General features: G+C 47.2%; 1 protein-coding gene across 5 annotated transcripts in view; it reads right to left on the bottom strand.

The window, feature by feature from the left end:
- The window catches only part of LEF1 (lymphoid enhancer binding factor 1), a 71,870-nt gene that overhangs the window by 19,737 nt on the left and 34,009 nt on the right, over positions 1-18,124 (bottom strand). For 3 of the 5 annotated variants that reach the window (XM_075500704.1, XM_075500708.1, XM_075500705.1), the window contains exons 5-9: positions 9,709-9,841; positions 5,691-5,781; positions 3,355-3,438; positions 1,329-1,451; positions 431-593 (exon numbers count right to left, since the gene is read on the bottom strand). In XM_075500704.1, the coding sequence (XP_075356819.1) occupies positions 431-593; positions 1,329-1,451; positions 3,355-3,438; positions 5,691-5,781; positions 9,709-9,841 (594 nt within the window). The remainder of the gene's footprint in view (positions 1-430; positions 594-1,328; positions 1,452-3,354; positions 3,439-5,690; positions 5,782-9,708; positions 9,842-18,124) is intronic. The other 2 variants (XM_075500706.1, XM_075500707.1) reach the window with 1 other exon arrangement.

Raw genomic sequence — 18,124 nt, forward strand, 5'->3', positions numbered from 1 at the left:
AGGCCCCTCCCAACCTACATGACTTTACAATTGGACCACGTTATATTCACTTTTGAGTTCCATCTCCACTGGCGTCCAGCGTTCATCTTTGAGTGATCCCCTCCTGCTCTGATGGATGCCAGCCTAAGGGAGGACCCAGAAGGTGATCTGAATCCTCCTGCCATGTGTGAATGACGATACTTCAAGCCTGAGGTGCTGACACCATGACATGAGTAGAACAGACACCAATTTGATTATGTTGCTAATGCTGAAAAAAGGAAGTCAGGACACTGCTTTTATTTTTAGTTGCATGTTTTATCTTCTATAGCTAATTTGATAGTTGCACATTAGTTAGCACCTTAAGCAGAAAGTGAGCCATCACACCCAACTAAAGGGAAACACACACAAATTAGCAGCACACATGAGTACACACACACCCTCCTGTACATACCCTTCTGCCAAGAATCTGGTTGATAGCTGCGCTTTCTTTCAGAGTACACTCTGCTACAACGTTCGCTCTCATTTCTTTCATGTACAACATGAAAGCATTCAGAGGTTTCTTAATATGAGGTCTTTTTGGCTCTTGTTCTTTTCTCTGTTCGTGCTGAGGCTTCCTAAAACGTGGTGGGGGAAAGGGAAAGGAGGGGAAAAAAAGTATCCATTTACCTTCAGCCTAAAAAAAACCCCATGGAAAATTACCAACCTGTGGTTACAGTAGCATTTAAGTAGTAAGAATGAGAATTTCAGTGGTCATGTCCCATCCACTTTCATACCTTTTCAGAGAACTGACTTAATTTAATACTCAGGGAGGATGTCAGGTTGACATTCTCTAGCAAATAACATTTGATCTGTGAATCCGCTCCAAATTCATCACTTGTCTCAATTCTCTTTTTGAAAGACTATCCATAGTACCCTAGAAGACCACTGCTACAGGCAGGAGGAAAGCTCCTCATCCACTTTTTTTTCTTAGGCCTTTTTCCTTCAAGTACTAAGCAAAAGGGCTGCTTTTTACTAGTAGGTTTTGCAGTTAAGACCTTTTCCAGCAGAAGTTCGTGAGTTCACACTCAAGCAACATCCACAGGTAGACAGGTCCATGATTATGTCTGAATCAAGATGGCTGTTCCTGATAGCTAAGTAGTGCTGGACTGGAATGAGAAATGGCTTCATGTCTCATTACTCTTCCCAAACAGCAGCCCACATCTCCTGTTTTAGTTATAGGAGAAGAGTTAAAATTCAAAGAGGACATGAAAGGCACTTTTTTTTTTTTTAAACCTCCTTGACTCTTCTTCAGATAGCGTTAGTTCTCAAACATTTATAGATTAAGGGCTAGTGCAGAAAGGCAGACTCACACATGCATTAGCTCACTGTCGTTGTGCGGGTGTTCTTGTTTCACTTGAGGTGTTACAATAGCTGGGTGAGGGATTCCAGTTGTGTGAGGGCCTGGAGGACCAGGAATCATGTGATGTGAAAACCTAAAAGAGAAAACAAAGGAAGGTCTGTAACCCTACTGAAGACAGGCATCAAACACATGACAGCGGCAGGATGCCCCAAGAACGCAAACGCTACGGAGCTTGCAATGGAAGACAATTCTTTAAGAATGCATAAAAAATATTTGGGTAAGATTTGTGCGTTGTAGCCCACTTATTCAACAAAAACAAACAAACAAACAAACCAGTCAGCATTTTGGTTGTAAAGAAGTTATTTTATTACCTTTCAGGCAAACAGTTTTAGCAATGCACACAAGAAACATTTAATGGTTGTACTGTTGCACTGACTAGCAATAAAAATACACATTTCTTAACCAAAAACTGTATTTCCACACCAAGATATAAACATTCTTAAAATATCCACCACCAGCCAACGCAAAGGAGGGAACTGCCATGCAGAAACAAATAAAATAAAATAAAAGAAGAACAGTCTTTTCAAGAAGTTTCTGATGGCTCTCTAAGGAATCTCTTACTTTTCAAGGTACTTAAGCTACAAGATTTTAACATCACTTCACCTAAACTCACTATCCTTCCCTCAAATGCTTAAAATAAAAATAAACTAAAGAATCCTGCATCCTGGAAAATGGGGGGGGGGGGGGGAAATATGACACGACACATGGGACGACACACACACGACACACGGACTTTTGTCCTAAACCTTCCTTTCATTTGTACAAGAAGGAAAATGAAAAGAAAACCAAAGTACCACTAACTCAGTCATCCCACCCTACTAATCCAAGTCATCTTCAAAGATAGCTGAGATCGATTTTGAAGGTGCTGAGCATTGCAAGCTCAGGCACAGCAGAAAACTTGCATGCTTTATTTTGAACTGGTGGAAAGTACCATTAACATCAAAAGCAAGCTCAGGCTCCAAAGGTTTGCTGAATGTGTGCTGGTTAAGGAATCACATCCAGCGTCTCCCTTCTCCATTCCCTAGTCACCTTGCCCTTTTCCTTCATGCCATCAAAATAAAGCAAACACAAAGCCCCGTAACCAAATCAGGTCATTTTATTATGGAGAAAGAATGGGGTTTGTTCCCAATCACCCTGACAGGCACACGCTTATCATTCCCCTGTAAAGAACAGAAGGGACAGTGATAATCCAAAGGAGCCCACACAAATAGAGGCAAGAGGACCCACCACTTATCAGGTGGTGGCCTGTCTTAAGTCCCCGTGCAAGAGGATGCGTCTTCTACAGGTCACACAAAAACCCCCAAGAATGGTATATTGCAACCTTGCATACACCAAGCACAGGATGCAGAAGCTGTCTTTAGAGTGCAAAAGCAGAGCAGAGGAGGTCTGGAGTGTGTCATGGCCAAGTCTCAGTTAGCATTGCTTGCTTGCACTTAGACATAAAGACACAGTGCCTGATTCACACACCAGTACAAATACACTGTGCTGGCATCCCTTGCCATTAGTGGCTTTGGGCTAGGAAATACCTACTTGCGAGCAAGTTTCCACACAGGGTGATACCTAAATGATTCAAGGCTAATTACCAACAACTTTTAATTAGAACTGGAGAGCGCAGACTAGAGTGACAATCCACCTGGTTGCATACTTGCATGAGCAAAACCCAAGGATGCACACTATATGTTGCATCTAGAAATGAACTAATGACTCATTTCAGATGAAACAGCTCAATTAATTGTTGACAATTCACCAGTGCTCCTAATTGCAATACTTCAGAGACTGCCAAGAGAATGCTGAATGAGACCAGTGTGGGATCCAGGCAAACTGTATATACACAAATATGTTAAATAAAAATGTACGCATAAAGTTTTAGCTGACTGAAAAGCAAGCAAAGGCAGACCAAGATGCAAGCAGAAGAGCAACTTGCCCTCTAATGCCAGCAGTTACTCCCCAGTCAGTCATTCACCTCCTACACCTACCTGGACATGGAAGGGTCGACTGAGAGTGAGGATGGATAGGGCTGCCTGAATCCACTCGAGATGGGATATACAGGCTGACCTTGCCTGAGGTCACAGAAGAAAGGAACCCATCAATCACACGATACGGTATTCAGTAGTTACTGTAGAGTTACAAGCACTTGATGGGAACTCGGTACTAGTCACAAAATATAGTAATAGGTAACACTTTCAAGAGTTCTGCTGTATTCCAAGCTAACGAATACTTGAACACTTTGGACTTTCTCCCTCGCTATTGAAAGATTCCCAATCTCAGTTTCCACTGGGGAAGAAAGCAAAACAACCAGCCTTCCTCCCCCAAAGCACATGTGCACGCACACACACACACGCGCGCATGCATGCACACTCTCTGCCTCTATCCCTCTCTCACCTAGTTTTAAAAGCACTGGAATCAGATTTGGTTAACTAGCTCTTAGAAAAGAGGCATTTTATTCCAAACAGTTCTACTGTAGATCAGTGCAAGAACACCAGACTGTGAATTGTCAACCTAGAAAACCTTTTGACAGTTTTATTAAGTCTTTGAAAACTTAGGACTCTTTCCATTTGCATATTCTATAGTGAGGTAGAAGTGGCCAGCTTTTCTAAGAAAATAGAAGTTTATTTGATAAAAAAACCCCACAACCACCTAAAAGCCCACAGCAACACAAGTCCATCTTAACTACTTAAAGCTCAAACATTGCAATCCAGTAAAAGAAGCTTGTGTGAAAGTCTTACCGCCTTTATACTCCCAAATACAAGGAATATTTTGTCACTAGCCTGTCATGTGGACTCCAGTTTTTATCATCATCGCTACATTTTGGTTACTTCCAGTTAGCAACGGTTCAGGTCGTGACTACAATTAACACTCTGAAGTAGCATGCTACGCTAATGCAAACAAATACCAGTTCAGCCCAAATACCTGAACCAGCCCAGAAAGACCACCCCACAGATCAATCCTATTCAAACAGTTACTTATTGACTGGCAGATCAGCTTTCAGAGGGGAAGAAAAGGGATATTGGCCTTTGTAAGGTTCAGGATACAGGTTTCACCCTTGGAGTGCATTACTGGAAATGAGCAGCGCTCAAAGGGAAGGGGGGAAAAAAAGGCGGAGGAAGTCTCAGCAGTGCTACCGCACAGAGGCAGCTGGAAGCCGTACAGCATAAGGGATGGCTGGGTACGTCCTGCTGTCAGCGAGTGCTGCTGAACACATCCCCAGGCCTTATAAGATCGGATCTTGTCTCTCCTTTCTCTTTTCCCTCTTCCCTCCCCGCAGCCTCTGCATCGAGAAACCATTCAAAAGAAATGATTGACCACATCTGGAAAACTGCCTGGTGGTGGTGGAGGTGGGGAGCCAGCTGAGCAGCAACGAATGGGGAGGAGGGGAGGGGGAAGTAAGAAAAAGAATAGAGAGTCAGATACTTCCATATTTTAGTTTGGTATCTGATAACAATTTGTTCCAAAAAGGCACGTGGCACTTCCTGAAAGATTTGCCAGCAATCCAGCATTTTACCATCTTCTGCTCTCTACTTTCTATGCCTGTTGTCATCTGGATCATGTTTCCCTCCCATAAACACTAAAAAAAATAATAATAATAAAAAAATCTGCATTGCTTGTTGCATGGGCCCAGATTAGTCAAGATACAGATTCTAAAGCACTGAAATTGTTGCTGAGTTTCCTTATTCCTTGCTCCAACAGATCTGAGGGCAAGTACCTATCTACCCCAAGCAGACATGAAGCATCCTGCCAAATGGATTACTCTGAAAATACCACGTGTTTCCTCCCAAAGGAAAATGACACCCTGAATGTCAGAGAATGATCCTGAGAGGGCTAGTATTAGCAAGAGCAGCAAAATCTCCCAATGACAGAGGCTTCTCTCCATACAGAAACTGTAAAAAGCAGCAGACTACAAAAGTTTGTTCGCCATTTTGGTGCAGTTTCAAGATTTCCCCCCACACACACACTTCAAAGTTCCTTCTTACCTCCCCTCCCCTCAGTAATTGCAATTTTGTTTATTAAAAATTTACATTTAATTCCTTGAGAACTGTTTTCTGCTATCTTTCCAAATGCCAAGAGCCACAAATCTGAGCCATAAGAAATATATAGACTTCAAAGTGAAATCTACACACTTCAATTTCTGTACGTGTTCAAAAACCAGATTCAATTCATTTCAAAGATCAACTTTTTTGATCTTTTCAACTAAAATAACATAGTAATTTCTTACTGCAGCAACATTCTTATTTTGGAAATGCTGCGATTGATTCAACAACAGCGAATGGCGTGAACATGCACCTTTGTCTGAAAAGAAGCTAAAAGATCTTACCAGCCAAGAGGTGGTGTTATCTGTCCAACCCCCCCTGGAGACAAGGGATAGAAGGTAGGGAGATCAGGAGCTGGAGGATGCCTGGACATGCCTGTTAAAGAGCACAGAAGAATGAATGACTTTCCCCTCAAAATACTACATGTGAGCTACAGTTCACAGCTAACATGGCCAACGCTACGATGAAATTAATGCTCTAGGTAAGAAATAACCATGTTCTTGGTTAGTGTTAAAAGCAAAAGGCCACCCATGCTACCTTTAAAATAATAAATAACTTGCACACGATATTGCAATTCAAAGGGAAATACTGGAAAAAACAAAGTGGAAGGAGGGAACAAATGCATGGGTAAGGGCCTGCAGACATATAGATCTCCTGTAAAGCGTGTTAGGCAATACTGTGCTCTCAGTGGTTTCACCAAACCCGATCAGATCCTGAGGACCTCTTCTAACACAGCATGAAACAAGAGGAAAATAAAGCGTTGTCAAAGAGGCAGTGCAGCAGGGCTATTAGATTAGGTAAATTGCTACTTGTACATTTTCACGGGTTCCCTTATGGATTCACAGATTTTGGAAACTTGCTACCACAGAGGATCAGTGGTTAATTAAGAATCATTTTCAGGCCTGTAATGGTCACACTTGATATGATTCATTTGGTTTCCAATTGTCACTCCAGCTACAACTAAGCTCTTCATCAAGTTGACTCCTGTGGGCTCCAAGGTCAATCTGTTTTGCATTGGTAGTATTTCATGGAAAAATAAGAGTCCCATCAGAAATGATCCATCAGCTCACATTCCCCAGAACACAGAGTCCTACAACTGCAAGAATCACCTCAAGATTAAAGCTAATCCTCGTCCCAAAAGGGTCTGCGGTCTCCATTCTTCACCTAAACCTCGTGCCCCCAGGAGACATGGAATTACGGTTGCAGAGGCCACAAAGACATCGGTTTATTTAAATGTGTTTGGGGAAGAGGGGGATGGAGCAGAAGGAATTGTTAAGTCTACTTCACATGTTAAATCAGCTGCTTTAAAAGGGCATTAAATATTTATGTGGTGACACTCCAAAGGTCCAAGACTGAGTGTATACTACCTTGAGACTTGGTTTATAGATTGATGCTACTGATTTATTTCCCCCCTCTAGTCTGTATTTAAATCTTCTGAATTTAATTATAAGATTTGAAGAATATCTTTCAGGATTGTGCACAGAAAACGATGAAAAACAATACTGGTGGTGCCACTGTCTTAAAAAAGCTAAATTCTCAGACTTGGGACCACAACCTGAGGATCATATTTTTGGCCAGTTGTCTTTTCAAAGGTGTAAAACAGCTGGTGGCTGACAGGAGAGGGAACGCTTTATATATCCCAGGTTTTTTTATTTGAGAGGGAATGCTCTTTTAGAGCAGTTTAAAAACAAAACAAGAGATGAAAAACAAGCCCAGCCTCTCATCTCTCTCATCTCTGGTGTCAGTTGATGCTCCTGGGAATGATGACACGACCTTACCCCTGCCAGACCAAGTTCTGCGCAAGGAGCTGGGCCGCTCCTTCCCCAAAATCCGCATTTCTGACCCACGGAGATGACGCCGCTCTTTCTGCACTAATGCACCGCAGTTATCGCTAGTCCAAAACCTGTGGCCCCTTACGGGGGGCTGCCAGCTACCTAATGCCCAGCAGGAATATATGCGGCCAGTGCTCTCCGAAGCAAGCTTTTGCTCACGGGAGGACTGAGAAAAGAAAATAAAAGGGAAGCAAGAAGTGACTGCCTTTAGCAAGGCGGTGGCTGGGTGTCCATCCCGAGGTGGCTGGTGTGCTTTGGGCAAGCCGCTGTGGGCCCCCCCACCGGGGGATTTCAGTGGGGGGAGGAGGGCACCCCGGCATCTGGGCTGGGGCACTGGGGCAGCTCCAGACCCACGGTGGGAGGCGAGGACAGAAACAATGGTCGGAGGCGTTTGGCAGAGGACCTGAGGGAAAAAAATCCTCTCTTCACAGCAACTGCATGGGCCACTTCGCTGGGGCTGCTCCCACATGCCCGCGGCACTGAAACAGGGAGCATGGAAGGACCACACACATCAAGGAGACCATCACAGCCAAAACCAAAAGTCTCCAGCCCGCATTATCCGTCCCCATCTCCACCAGACACTGTGCAAAGGGATCGAGAGCCCATTCGGGAACACTGGAGGGGCACGAGCTCTGTGCCAGAGACGCCCCTGGCCATCCCCTGGCAGAGCCCCTCTCTGGGCTCGTGCTCGGGGATGGGGACGTGAGCGGTGGGACGCACTGGGGCTGGACAGGGGAGAAGGCGAGATGAGACAGAAGGGAGAATGGGCAGCAGAAACAACAAACCAGATGTTCAGTTTGGGTCTGCAGGAGAGGAGTACGAAAATAAACCAGGGGTAAAGGCAAAGAATTGGGGTGCAGGAGGGCAAACCCACTGCGCAGTGAGTGAAACCCTCTTGAGCTCACAAACTGCAGCAGCGGGGTGTGCCCCAGCCGTCACAGCCAGCTTGGGCAAGAGGTGGAAATCCCATACTCTAACACGTGGCACCCGTGGGATTTCAAGGAACGAGCATGAATATCCTTCCCCTGGGCACTGATGCAAAGAAGGAAGACAAATGAGGACTCCATTTGCTTCTTCCAACTCTGAACAGGCCAGGCTTTCCAGGCAGAGTGCTTTTTGTATTCCCACTCCCTAAAAAAAAAAAAAAAAAGAAACGCAACCAACTAACCACCAAACAGCAAAAACCACACGGCCGTGGTATTTTCTGGATGTAGCCCATGTTATTATCTGCGGAGCAAGGCCAAATTAAAAACTAGGCATTCAGGGAAAGAACTAAAAAAAGTCTCTCTCCCTGAACGATGGTGGCTAGACACCTCTCCAGATAAATGAGACAACTGCGCATGTGGACGTGTGCCCAGATAAAGCAGAGCTTCATGAACTTGTCAACTAGGTGTCACACCACGTGGTGGGACACGTGCGTGCAGAAAGAGGCAGGGAGAGGCACCCTCCAGCCCCAGCCCCGGCACTGACAGACTTCACGCCCACACACCGACGTCCCGACTACAGCGAACGCTTTCATAAACCCTCTGCCCCCTCTCCTTCCCTCCTCGCCAGCAGTTGTCCTGCGCAGATTTCTCCTCCCTGGGCTGCTTATCCAAAGCCTGGCTCAGACCCACGCCATCCGGGGTCAGTCATCCCCTTGCACCCCCCCAACAACCATCACATCCCCCCCAGCTCCTGCATCCCAACGCAAGCAAACACACCCGGGGTTTCCTGGGGAGGGTTCACCGGGGCGCTGGGCAGGCTGTCTCGGCACCTCGGAGGCTGTCGGCGCTTCCCCGGGGACCCACAGACTGACCCGGAGCGGGGCTGGTCTGACGCTCCCAGACGAGGATCTGGGGGGCTTTTTTGTTTGTTTTAAGGAGTCCTAGGGGCACAGAGAAAACTGACACCCGCAACTCCAGCATCTAGAACGATGCTTTCTGCAGAAGGCAATGGGCATCAGAAGGTTAAAAAGTGTCACGTTTGCAAAGCCTTAACCTGTGCAGGCCTGAAACTGTATTTTATGGGCTACACTTCAGTTATGCCAACTGACGTACGGAAGAATTCGGACAGCCAGAATACAAGGACATAAAATACAATTTTGAGTAAAAAGGGGAAAGAAAAGGTTTCGGTAACACCACTACTGAAGTACTCTTCCCCCGTTTTCGGGAAGGTGAGGGATGATTGCCGTTTCCGCATCTGCACGCTGCAAGCCTCAGGCACAACAGAGGATGGTGAGGACTGGCTGCTGCTTATTGAGATTTTAAAAGATTTTGATGAGCAAAGCAAGCCCAAATTATCACATTAGAAAGAGCACGAAGACTTAAACGGCCAAGTTAAATAGCAGCATCACGGCAGAATTGCAGTCTTTGAAAGCACGCATGCATGCCTGGAATCCTCCCTCTAAAATATTAAGAATAAAGCCGTATCAGCAGCATGGGGGGCACTGGGACTGCCCTGCCTCCCTGCCGGGACGGGATGGGCTCACCTTGTTTGGAGCTGACGTCAGAGGGGATGTGAGACGGGTGCGACCCCGGGGAAAAGTGCTCATCGCTGTAGGTGATAAGAGGGGTGAGGGGGTGAACCGCATGAGAAGGCTGTACCACTGGCACCTTGTTTGACTGCAAGAGAAGAAAAAAATTTAAATTAAATAGTGTTAGCGACGTAGGGCTTCTGCATTTAAGGGGAAAAAAAAAAAAAAAAAGGCACTTCCGAAATGCATTTTTTACGTATTTGTATTACTGAAGGGAGCGGGGACAACATTGGGGCGGGCAGACGGCAACCAGGTTTGCTGCCAGAATTGGCATCCTTGACCCACCAGTGTCTGAGGAGGGATGCGGGCACGGAGGAAATGCAGAGAAATGGGTAGGGCTGGGAGCAGGGGGAAAGGCGTCTGGGAGACACGGAGATGGGGCCGGAGAAGCGGCGGCCGGAGAGCTGCAGGGCAGGAGGAGCACGACGCTGGGCAGGCACCGCACACCAAGGGCTGCGACCGCGGGACGGCAGAGCTGGCAGCAGCGCTGACGAAACCCTTGGGTTACGGGATCAGCATTAAAAAACAAAAAAACCCCAAACAACAAAAACCAAAACACCAAAGGTTTAAGGTGCAGGTTTGCCACATCTCCAGCCTTAAGAGCAACACAAGCATCATCAACTTCACTCCTCCTCTCCACCGCTCTCCTGCGCAACCGCGGCACGGCGCAGCGGGGACAAGCCCCCGGCCTTGCCAGAGGGTATGATGGGCTTTTCCCCTGGCAATTTTACAAACTCCACCTTGAAATCTCCTGGTCTGGGTAGAAGGTAACCGAAAAGCCACCCTTAAAAGCCTAATTTCATATATAAGCGGTTGGCAGCGGCCTCTCGGAGGGGTCAGTTAGGGAGGAGACCCGCTGACCGCCCAGGGACAGCTGGGAGGCCTCTCGCCGCATCACGCCGAGGAGAAATCAGAAGTGCTACAAACGCCCGAGAGGGTCCCCAAATGGGTGCCAAAGCGATGTCCATGCATGCCAAGACACACGCTTCCCACCGGCCCTTCCCACAGAGGCGCAGGGGAGGGGGCACTCGGCGCGATGGAGGGACGCTGCCCAAAATCACACTCTTGGATCAAGGCTGCAAGACAACGGGACTTGTCCGTCCCGATGAAATGCTGCCGTACGAATGCTGCTTGAAACGCAAGTTGCTCTTCCCATGGCGGGATGAGACATAGCAATGATGCCAGCGTGTAACAGGCGCTACTCATTTGTACCCCGCCACTCTGTACCCTGCCCCTTAGCAAAAATAATTATGCCTCAAACAGGTTTTTACTAAAATATATATATATAAAAAAAAAAAGGCCAAAAAAAGCAATAGGCCTTCAGAAAGAAACACTGATAAAACTCAGCAATGACAGCCTGTCAAATACTAGGAATTAAGAAAAGAAAAAAAGAATTTAAAACCCCAATGAAATTAATTTTCTTTGAGCTCACTATTGAAATCCTGGCACAAACAGATGTTAGGACAATACTCCAAGTACAAACCCAGGATTTCTCTGGACTTCTAGAAGCAGAAGGGTTATTAAATGGACAACTCAATTTATTGTTAAGGCCGGTAGGAATAGAGGAAAGGGAGCAAACGGGAACCAATGCAGCATTTTCTGCTTGCCTTGTTTCCAGAGCACCACCTTAAGGAACTTGCATTAGCAGGCAGTATCTTCTTAATGTCTGACCTATCCCTCCAGTCATATAGCTCAGAATCTGGTGCCATGAATTTTTGCTAAATTATGCTATCCTTGCTCTCCTCTTAATTTTACGGTTTTCAACACAGATTTGCTTTCCTGTGGGAAAGAGATAAGAACCTGAGGATTTTAATTTAAGCTTCGGCCTTGTCTTATATTTTGCAAGATGGAGAGAGAAAGCAGCGCCAGTAGGTGTTTTAAAGCCAACAAGCATTAGGTCCATTTTTGTGACCAAATAATAAAAGCAATATGAATTCTCAATAATATATATGAGTTGAGTTGTAAAGGGGATAGCTCAGACTGCTATTCATCTTCCCTGTCTGTATAAACTCAACAAAAACCAGATGCCAACAAATTTCAGACGCTTTACAAATCAGGCCTCAGTCTTTAGCTATGAGACTTGTGGGCCAGCCCACCATTCAGCAACTACTTTATCAACAATAAACTGTGTATTATGAACAAAGATCAAGCAATAGATGTATTTAGGTCACACACACGCAGCTGCTAATCAGCATTAATTTCTCAAAATTTAGTAATTAACATTTTGTATTACACTGGATGTAATTCTCATGCACGCCCCTGGTATCAGGGTTACTTGCTTTCAGAAATCACCCATTTGTACTTTGAGCAAGCCAATCCCCGTACCCCCTCACACTCCAGCATCCTGCAGATTTTATTATTTTCTAATTCTTGGCATCTTATCCCCTAAGCCCACAGCAGCGGCTTTCAGCGGGCGAAGGAACTGTGAGAAGTCAGGAGAAAAGCAAACCGCTTGTCAGCAGGCTTAAAATTAACATATAAACGGGCCGTATGGCCATTAAGAGCATTTGGGGGTATTTGGGGGTCTTGCAGAGCCAGAAACTGAAAAAAAAAAAAAAAAAAGAAGAAGTAATAATAAATAATAACAATAATAAAAAGCTCTCCAGCCTGCCTGCCCCACACCGTTTTGGGAGGACCTCGGGAGCTCTGGCCACCTAAATCCTGCTGGGCACCCAGATGTGCCACTGGACAGGGGCTCAGTAGGCACAGGCTGAGCCTCCCCGTCCCTGTGGTCCCACCAAGACGACCACAGTGATTGACTGGGGAGAAAACACAGGGCGACACATGCAAAATGAAACCGGGATGAGAGAGGCCTGATGACCTATTTTCCAAAAGCCCTATGGACTAAATCGGTTCTGCTATGGCACCTGCCCTACAAGTCAACCCAGATGGGTTATCTGGGCCATCCTCCCAGAGAGGGCTCAGGACAGGAGACCAAGATCTCGTATGCAGACCTTGCCGCCCCTCTTGCCGCCCTCTCAACCCTCCCACCCCTGGCCCGGGGCGAGGGGTGGAGCAGATTGGCCCCACACGCCCCGGCCAGTCCCAGGGATGCTGGCCTGCACCCTTCACTCTTGGGGACATCTGGACTGCGGACAGTGGCGAAGCCCCTTCCACCACCTACTGCTCGCAGTGGGCATTACTGCCCCAAAGGCTTTTCAGGGCTGAGCGACATGGGCTTAGTGTGTCCAGAGAAGGGCAACGAAGCTGGTGAAGGGTCTGGAGCAGAAGTCTGATGAGGAGCGGCTGAGGGAACTGGGGTGGTTTAGCCTGGAGAAAAGGAGGCTGAGGGGAGACCTTATCGCTCTCTACAAGTACCTGAAAGGAGGTTGTAGAGAGGTGGGGGTCGGTCTCTTCTCCCAGGTAACAAGTGATAGGACGAGAGAAAATGGCCTCAAGTTGTGCCAGGGGAGGTTTAGACTGGATATTAGGAAATTTTACTTCACTGAAAGGGTTATCAAGCATTGGAACAGGCTGCCCAGGGAAGTGGTTGAGTCGCCATCCCTGGAAGTATTTATTTAAAAGATGTTTGGATGAGGTGCTTAGGGACATGGTATAGTGGTGGTCTTGGTAGCGTTAGGTTTACGGTTGGACTCGATGATCATAAAGGTCTTTTCCAACCTATACGATTCTGTGATTCTGTGACATGGCCAAAATCCTACGTCATGCTGAGGTACAAGACAGTGCCGATTAGCCTCCTCTTGCTGCTGCCCAGTGTCTTTGCCCATAGGCTTCCTCCTCCTCCCACAAACATGCCATCCCCACTACATTCACCTGCCTGAATCCTCCGAAGACGGTGCATACAGCTGCAGAAACACTTGAGCGACTGAGAGAGACCTGAACCCAGGGACAGCCGATTTGGGTCAATGTGATCTCCATGCAGGAGGAACTCGGTCCCCCGCACTTCGCTCAGCCCCTGCTAACCAAGCCAGCAACCACCACGGCTCTCCCCAGCACACTGGCGACATTTACATCTAACACAGGCACGGTTCACGGAGGAGCTTTTCTCCTTAATACAACCTTAAAAATCTTCTCCTGCAAAACCCAATCAGTCCACACGCCTTCGATGAGACAATTACATAATTACCCATTGTCCTACATGAGGTTCTTCAATATTTCAGTACAGAAATTATACTTCATCCACCCACCAAAACGTAATATTTTGGTGCAAGTTGGTACCTAAGCAGCTTCTAGAAACACGATAAAGCAGATGAGAATGCAATTCTCGTTTCCAAGACAATCTGAGGAAGTTGGACGTTCACTGAAACTGCTCCTAGCACAGCTCCAACGCAGCGTACATGGCGTACTGCCACGCCACAGCAGTTCTGTCACTTTCATTAAGCTCTGGGCCTAAGCTTCTTCACACGCCCTGGAAAGTAAAGGAAATTGAACGTACAGCCTAGCTCAAGGCCTGCAATTTGAAAAAAATAAATAAATAGCTAAAAATGAGGACCCGCGGCTTACAAAGGTATAAGGCTTCAAGACACCTTGTCACGCAGGTGTCATAACCCGTTATGAACGTTAAAGGTTAACGGCGAAGGGATCGATCAGCCACGCCTGTGCCCCACGGGACCCAGCTGAAAGGGCCGCTCGCTCCCGAGTGACTAAACCTTGGTGGCCTCCTTCTCGGGGGCCACTGGCCCATCAGGGCCCCGGTCCCACAGCACAGCCTCGCGGCAGAGCCTGCAGCAGCGCCCTTTGGGAACTGGCCTTGCACCCAAAGGAACTTTCCCCGGCCCTCCCTGGGGCACTTCTGCTGCTTGGACACTTGCTCATCAGCTTGGCCTTCACAGCCGGGATCTGCTATTTCTCCCAAGCCCGTGCTCAGGCTGAGGCGAGGCGGTGCAGGCAGGGGACCGTCCCCTGCAGGGACACCAACAGGGCAAACAGGCAGGGCTGGGAGAAAATACATCTACTGGAAACAGCAGGAGCGGAATTATTTGACCAGTTAGTGCACGGATGAAGCTGCTATTCAGTTTTATGACCGACCTGAAAAAAACCCAAAATCCCCAATGAAACGTTAGTGGGCAAAGGGCAAGAGCTCGCAGGGACGAGGACCCTGACCCAGCATTACCCCACCAGGAGCTTTGCCGTGCACCGGACACTGGCTTAAAACTATTTCTGCATGAAAGTAACGCAGGAACAACCGCCCAAGTCAGCACAAGAGCAAACGCTTCTCTTGCAAACACAATCACAGTCTGCAAGCGTCAGGCTTGAACCGTACCCGGGCATTTTGGGCAGGGCGAGGATGGGGGGGAAGAACCCCCCCGCCGCAGCATCGGCACAGCCGCTGCCTCCCCACGGGAAGCGGCTCCTGCGCCAGAGGCAGCGGCCAGCGCCGGCGGCAGAGCCCCTCCACCAGCACACAGATGTGGTAGTGTTACTCACCGTTTTAAACGAGCATTGTCCTCTCAAGGAGTACACTTTGAGACAGTTCAAATTAATTCCCAGTGAGTCGGCGGTGAAATGCTGCATCCCAGATTCAGTCTGAATCCAGCGAGCTTTTCCTGACTTTTGAAAAGCAAGACTGCCAGAAAAAAAAACCAAAATCCAAGCCCTCCCCAAACAGCTAGCTAATGCTTCAGCAAAGGCCTGCACCTGTAAGGTATCCTATATGCAACAAGTGTGCAAAAACTATAAAAAGCCCGAGAAAGCCACGGCAAAAATGCCTGTAGGTCAGCGCCGGGCAAGGCGGGAGGCTGGGAGCTCCTGCCGGAGCTGGGGGGACCATTTGTTCCAGCTGCTGCACAGAGAAAGATATTAAATTAATGACCCTTCAAAGGACGCACATCTACAAAGGAGGTCGCAGACGGGCAGGGAGGTTCGCAGGGAACAGCAAGCAAGCGAGCCTGTGCACACAAGACCCAAGCGTCCCCGGGTCAAGACCCAAAGAGGTGCTGGGTTGATTTTTTGTTTTGTTTTTCCTCTTTTCTTTAAACATGAAGCTACTTCTAAAAAGCCAAAAAAGGCCCCAGCCTGTCTACTTTTCCTCTCCTGTCAACACGTTGTGTGTTGGGTACAGGCACCAGCAGATGGTCTTCTCAATTCAAACTAAAATAAGCCAGTAAAAAAAACCAAACAAAAACCTTAAGGAGAACCGCATGTATTGCCTTTTGTTCCTGAGAGGGTCATTTTGGAAAAACATGGCTTCAAGTTTTTGACAGCAAATGTCAAATTCAGGAGGGAAAACACAACAACAGACAGCTCCTCCAAAAAAAAAAAAACCACACCAAAAACCAAACCAACCCCAAACCCTTCCACTATTGCTACAGCAGTACAGCAAAATAAAAGGACCAATGACTTGTTGGAGGATTTGAGGATACCTTGACCTGAAGGGACATGAAAAATCCGTCCATTTTTTTAGCCTACTTAACTTCTGGTTTCTAGAGCGCTGAAATCATCCTTAGGCAGAAGGTTTTAGCAAACCCAGGTGTCGGTTTCAGTTGTCCTTTCAAAACAGTGCTAGCACTTCAATGGCTAAACTAACTCTGTATTTATGCCTTTGCCAACCAGCTGTTGCCATAAAAATGCAAGGCCAAGAAGAACGTACTTTTGGAGCAATGTCAAAACCAGGCCCATATCCTGGTTCATCACAGACAAACTGTAGCACGGGGGGACCAGAGGTGGAAGGAGAGGAGGTAACAGGATGGTGTTTTGGCCAGAACTAGTTACCAATAGATGAAACAAGCTAATCAACACCAGCAATAATTGCAATCACAATTTGTCACCTCCCTGGGAGCTATTGTACAATCCCTTTCCATAGACAACTTTGCAGAGATGCAGCAAACCCGATATATAGGGCGCTCGGGCTACTCCCCCTGTCCCCAAACCATTTATTTAGAGCAAATAGTTTTATGTCCAAAGCCAAACTCCTTCTGGACTCTTGACAGCAGAGATCATTTTATGCTTAATTTTCAAAACCTCCTCCAATCGTTAGACGGTGCAATTGGGCAAATTACATAGCGGATAGGGGGGTGGTGGATTTGTAACCCTACTTTTAGCCTCACCTGAAGCTAAAAGGAGCAGGGAGGGGAAAGCATGCCCACAGGAACACCCTGCTCACAGGAAACAGGGGCTGAGGAATATTGTGATTTATGAAAGCCAAATAAAAAAGGCATAGTCTTTTTACCCTGCTTCACAACTTGGCAATGGGAGGCCATTTATCTCACTGACCTTTCGGGCTTACAAACAGCGAGGGTGACACTCCAGGGACTTGCCACGGTAAGGAGGCAAAGTGAAACGCTACATCCACTTCGATGTGAAGCTTTACGGCTTTACAACTGCTAACACTCAGGCAGAACAAAACTAGAATCAAAATTGCACGTTTCAGTGGGTAAACTGATGGCTAGGTGGCATCAGGAAAAAATCCTTCTGGTCCCCCTTTTCCTCACGTCCTGTACTTCAGTGCTTCGCCAGGTAGTTAAGTTGCATTTAGTGCTGGGAGCCAGGGAAGGGGAGAACAAGCAAGTTACTTTAAGTCAGTCATTGAAGGCTTCCTCGCCTCCCCAGGACACGTTGCATCAGGCGACCGCAGAGCCGCAGCAGACCAGGAGACCCCTGAGAGATGGAGAGGAGAAGCTGCCAGCGCATCAGCAGGCGAAGGAGGTCTTTGCTAGAGCTTCCCGTGGTTATTCAGGAGCAGGAAAAGTTTGTGCCCCTTTTCCAGCTGCCCAGACCGTCTTCCTTTTTGGGCAGCCCAGCACAGCCGGCTGTGGCTGCGATGCATGGGAAAGGCAGCTTCATGGCCGACGGTGCTGTGCCATGGTCTGCAGGCACAAAGATCAGCACCCGAAGCAAAGGGAGCATCACAGCTGGAAACGCAGGCAGCGTACGAGGAGAGGCAAGAGGATTGGGAGCAAACCGCTCTGCCTGAAGCCCGAAGGGTCGGCACGCAATAAAAACTTCAGTACAACAGCCAGGGGAGCATTGCAAAGAAAAGAGTAAATGCGATTTGATAAAGCCTGGGATAAGCATCTATCTAGATGGATTACAATCAGTAACCAGATTCAGGTTAATTGCCATGTTAGTGAGAAACCACTGCACTAATGGCTTGTCTACATTCTTGCCTTTTTCCAACTTCCCCCCCCCACCCCCCTGCAATCTTGGAAATTAATATAGCACAACTCTGATGTTTTTTTGCTGAAAAGTTGTAATAAACATTTGAGTTCCCTCAAGACAGCTTTAAAAACATGGGTGTTGAATCTCTGACAGAAACACGCTTTATTTCAAGTGTTCATTAAGCACTGCCATTAAGTAAGTGATTAAAGCACACCCAGTATTAAAATAGCTTGATTAGAAATCCCCTGCTATCTCCGTTTTCTTCTCTCCCGTGACTTCTTAATTTGTTTGTTCTCGCCCGCTCAGGAAGGCT

The sequence above is a fragment of the Mycteria americana genome, chromosome 4 (assembly GCF_035582795.1).
Source record: "Mycteria americana isolate JAX WOST 10 ecotype Jacksonville Zoo and Gardens chromosome 4, USCA_MyAme_1.0, whole genome shotgun sequence".
Taxonomy (NCBI): domain Eukaryota; kingdom Metazoa; phylum Chordata; class Aves; order Ciconiiformes; family Ciconiidae; genus Mycteria; species Mycteria americana.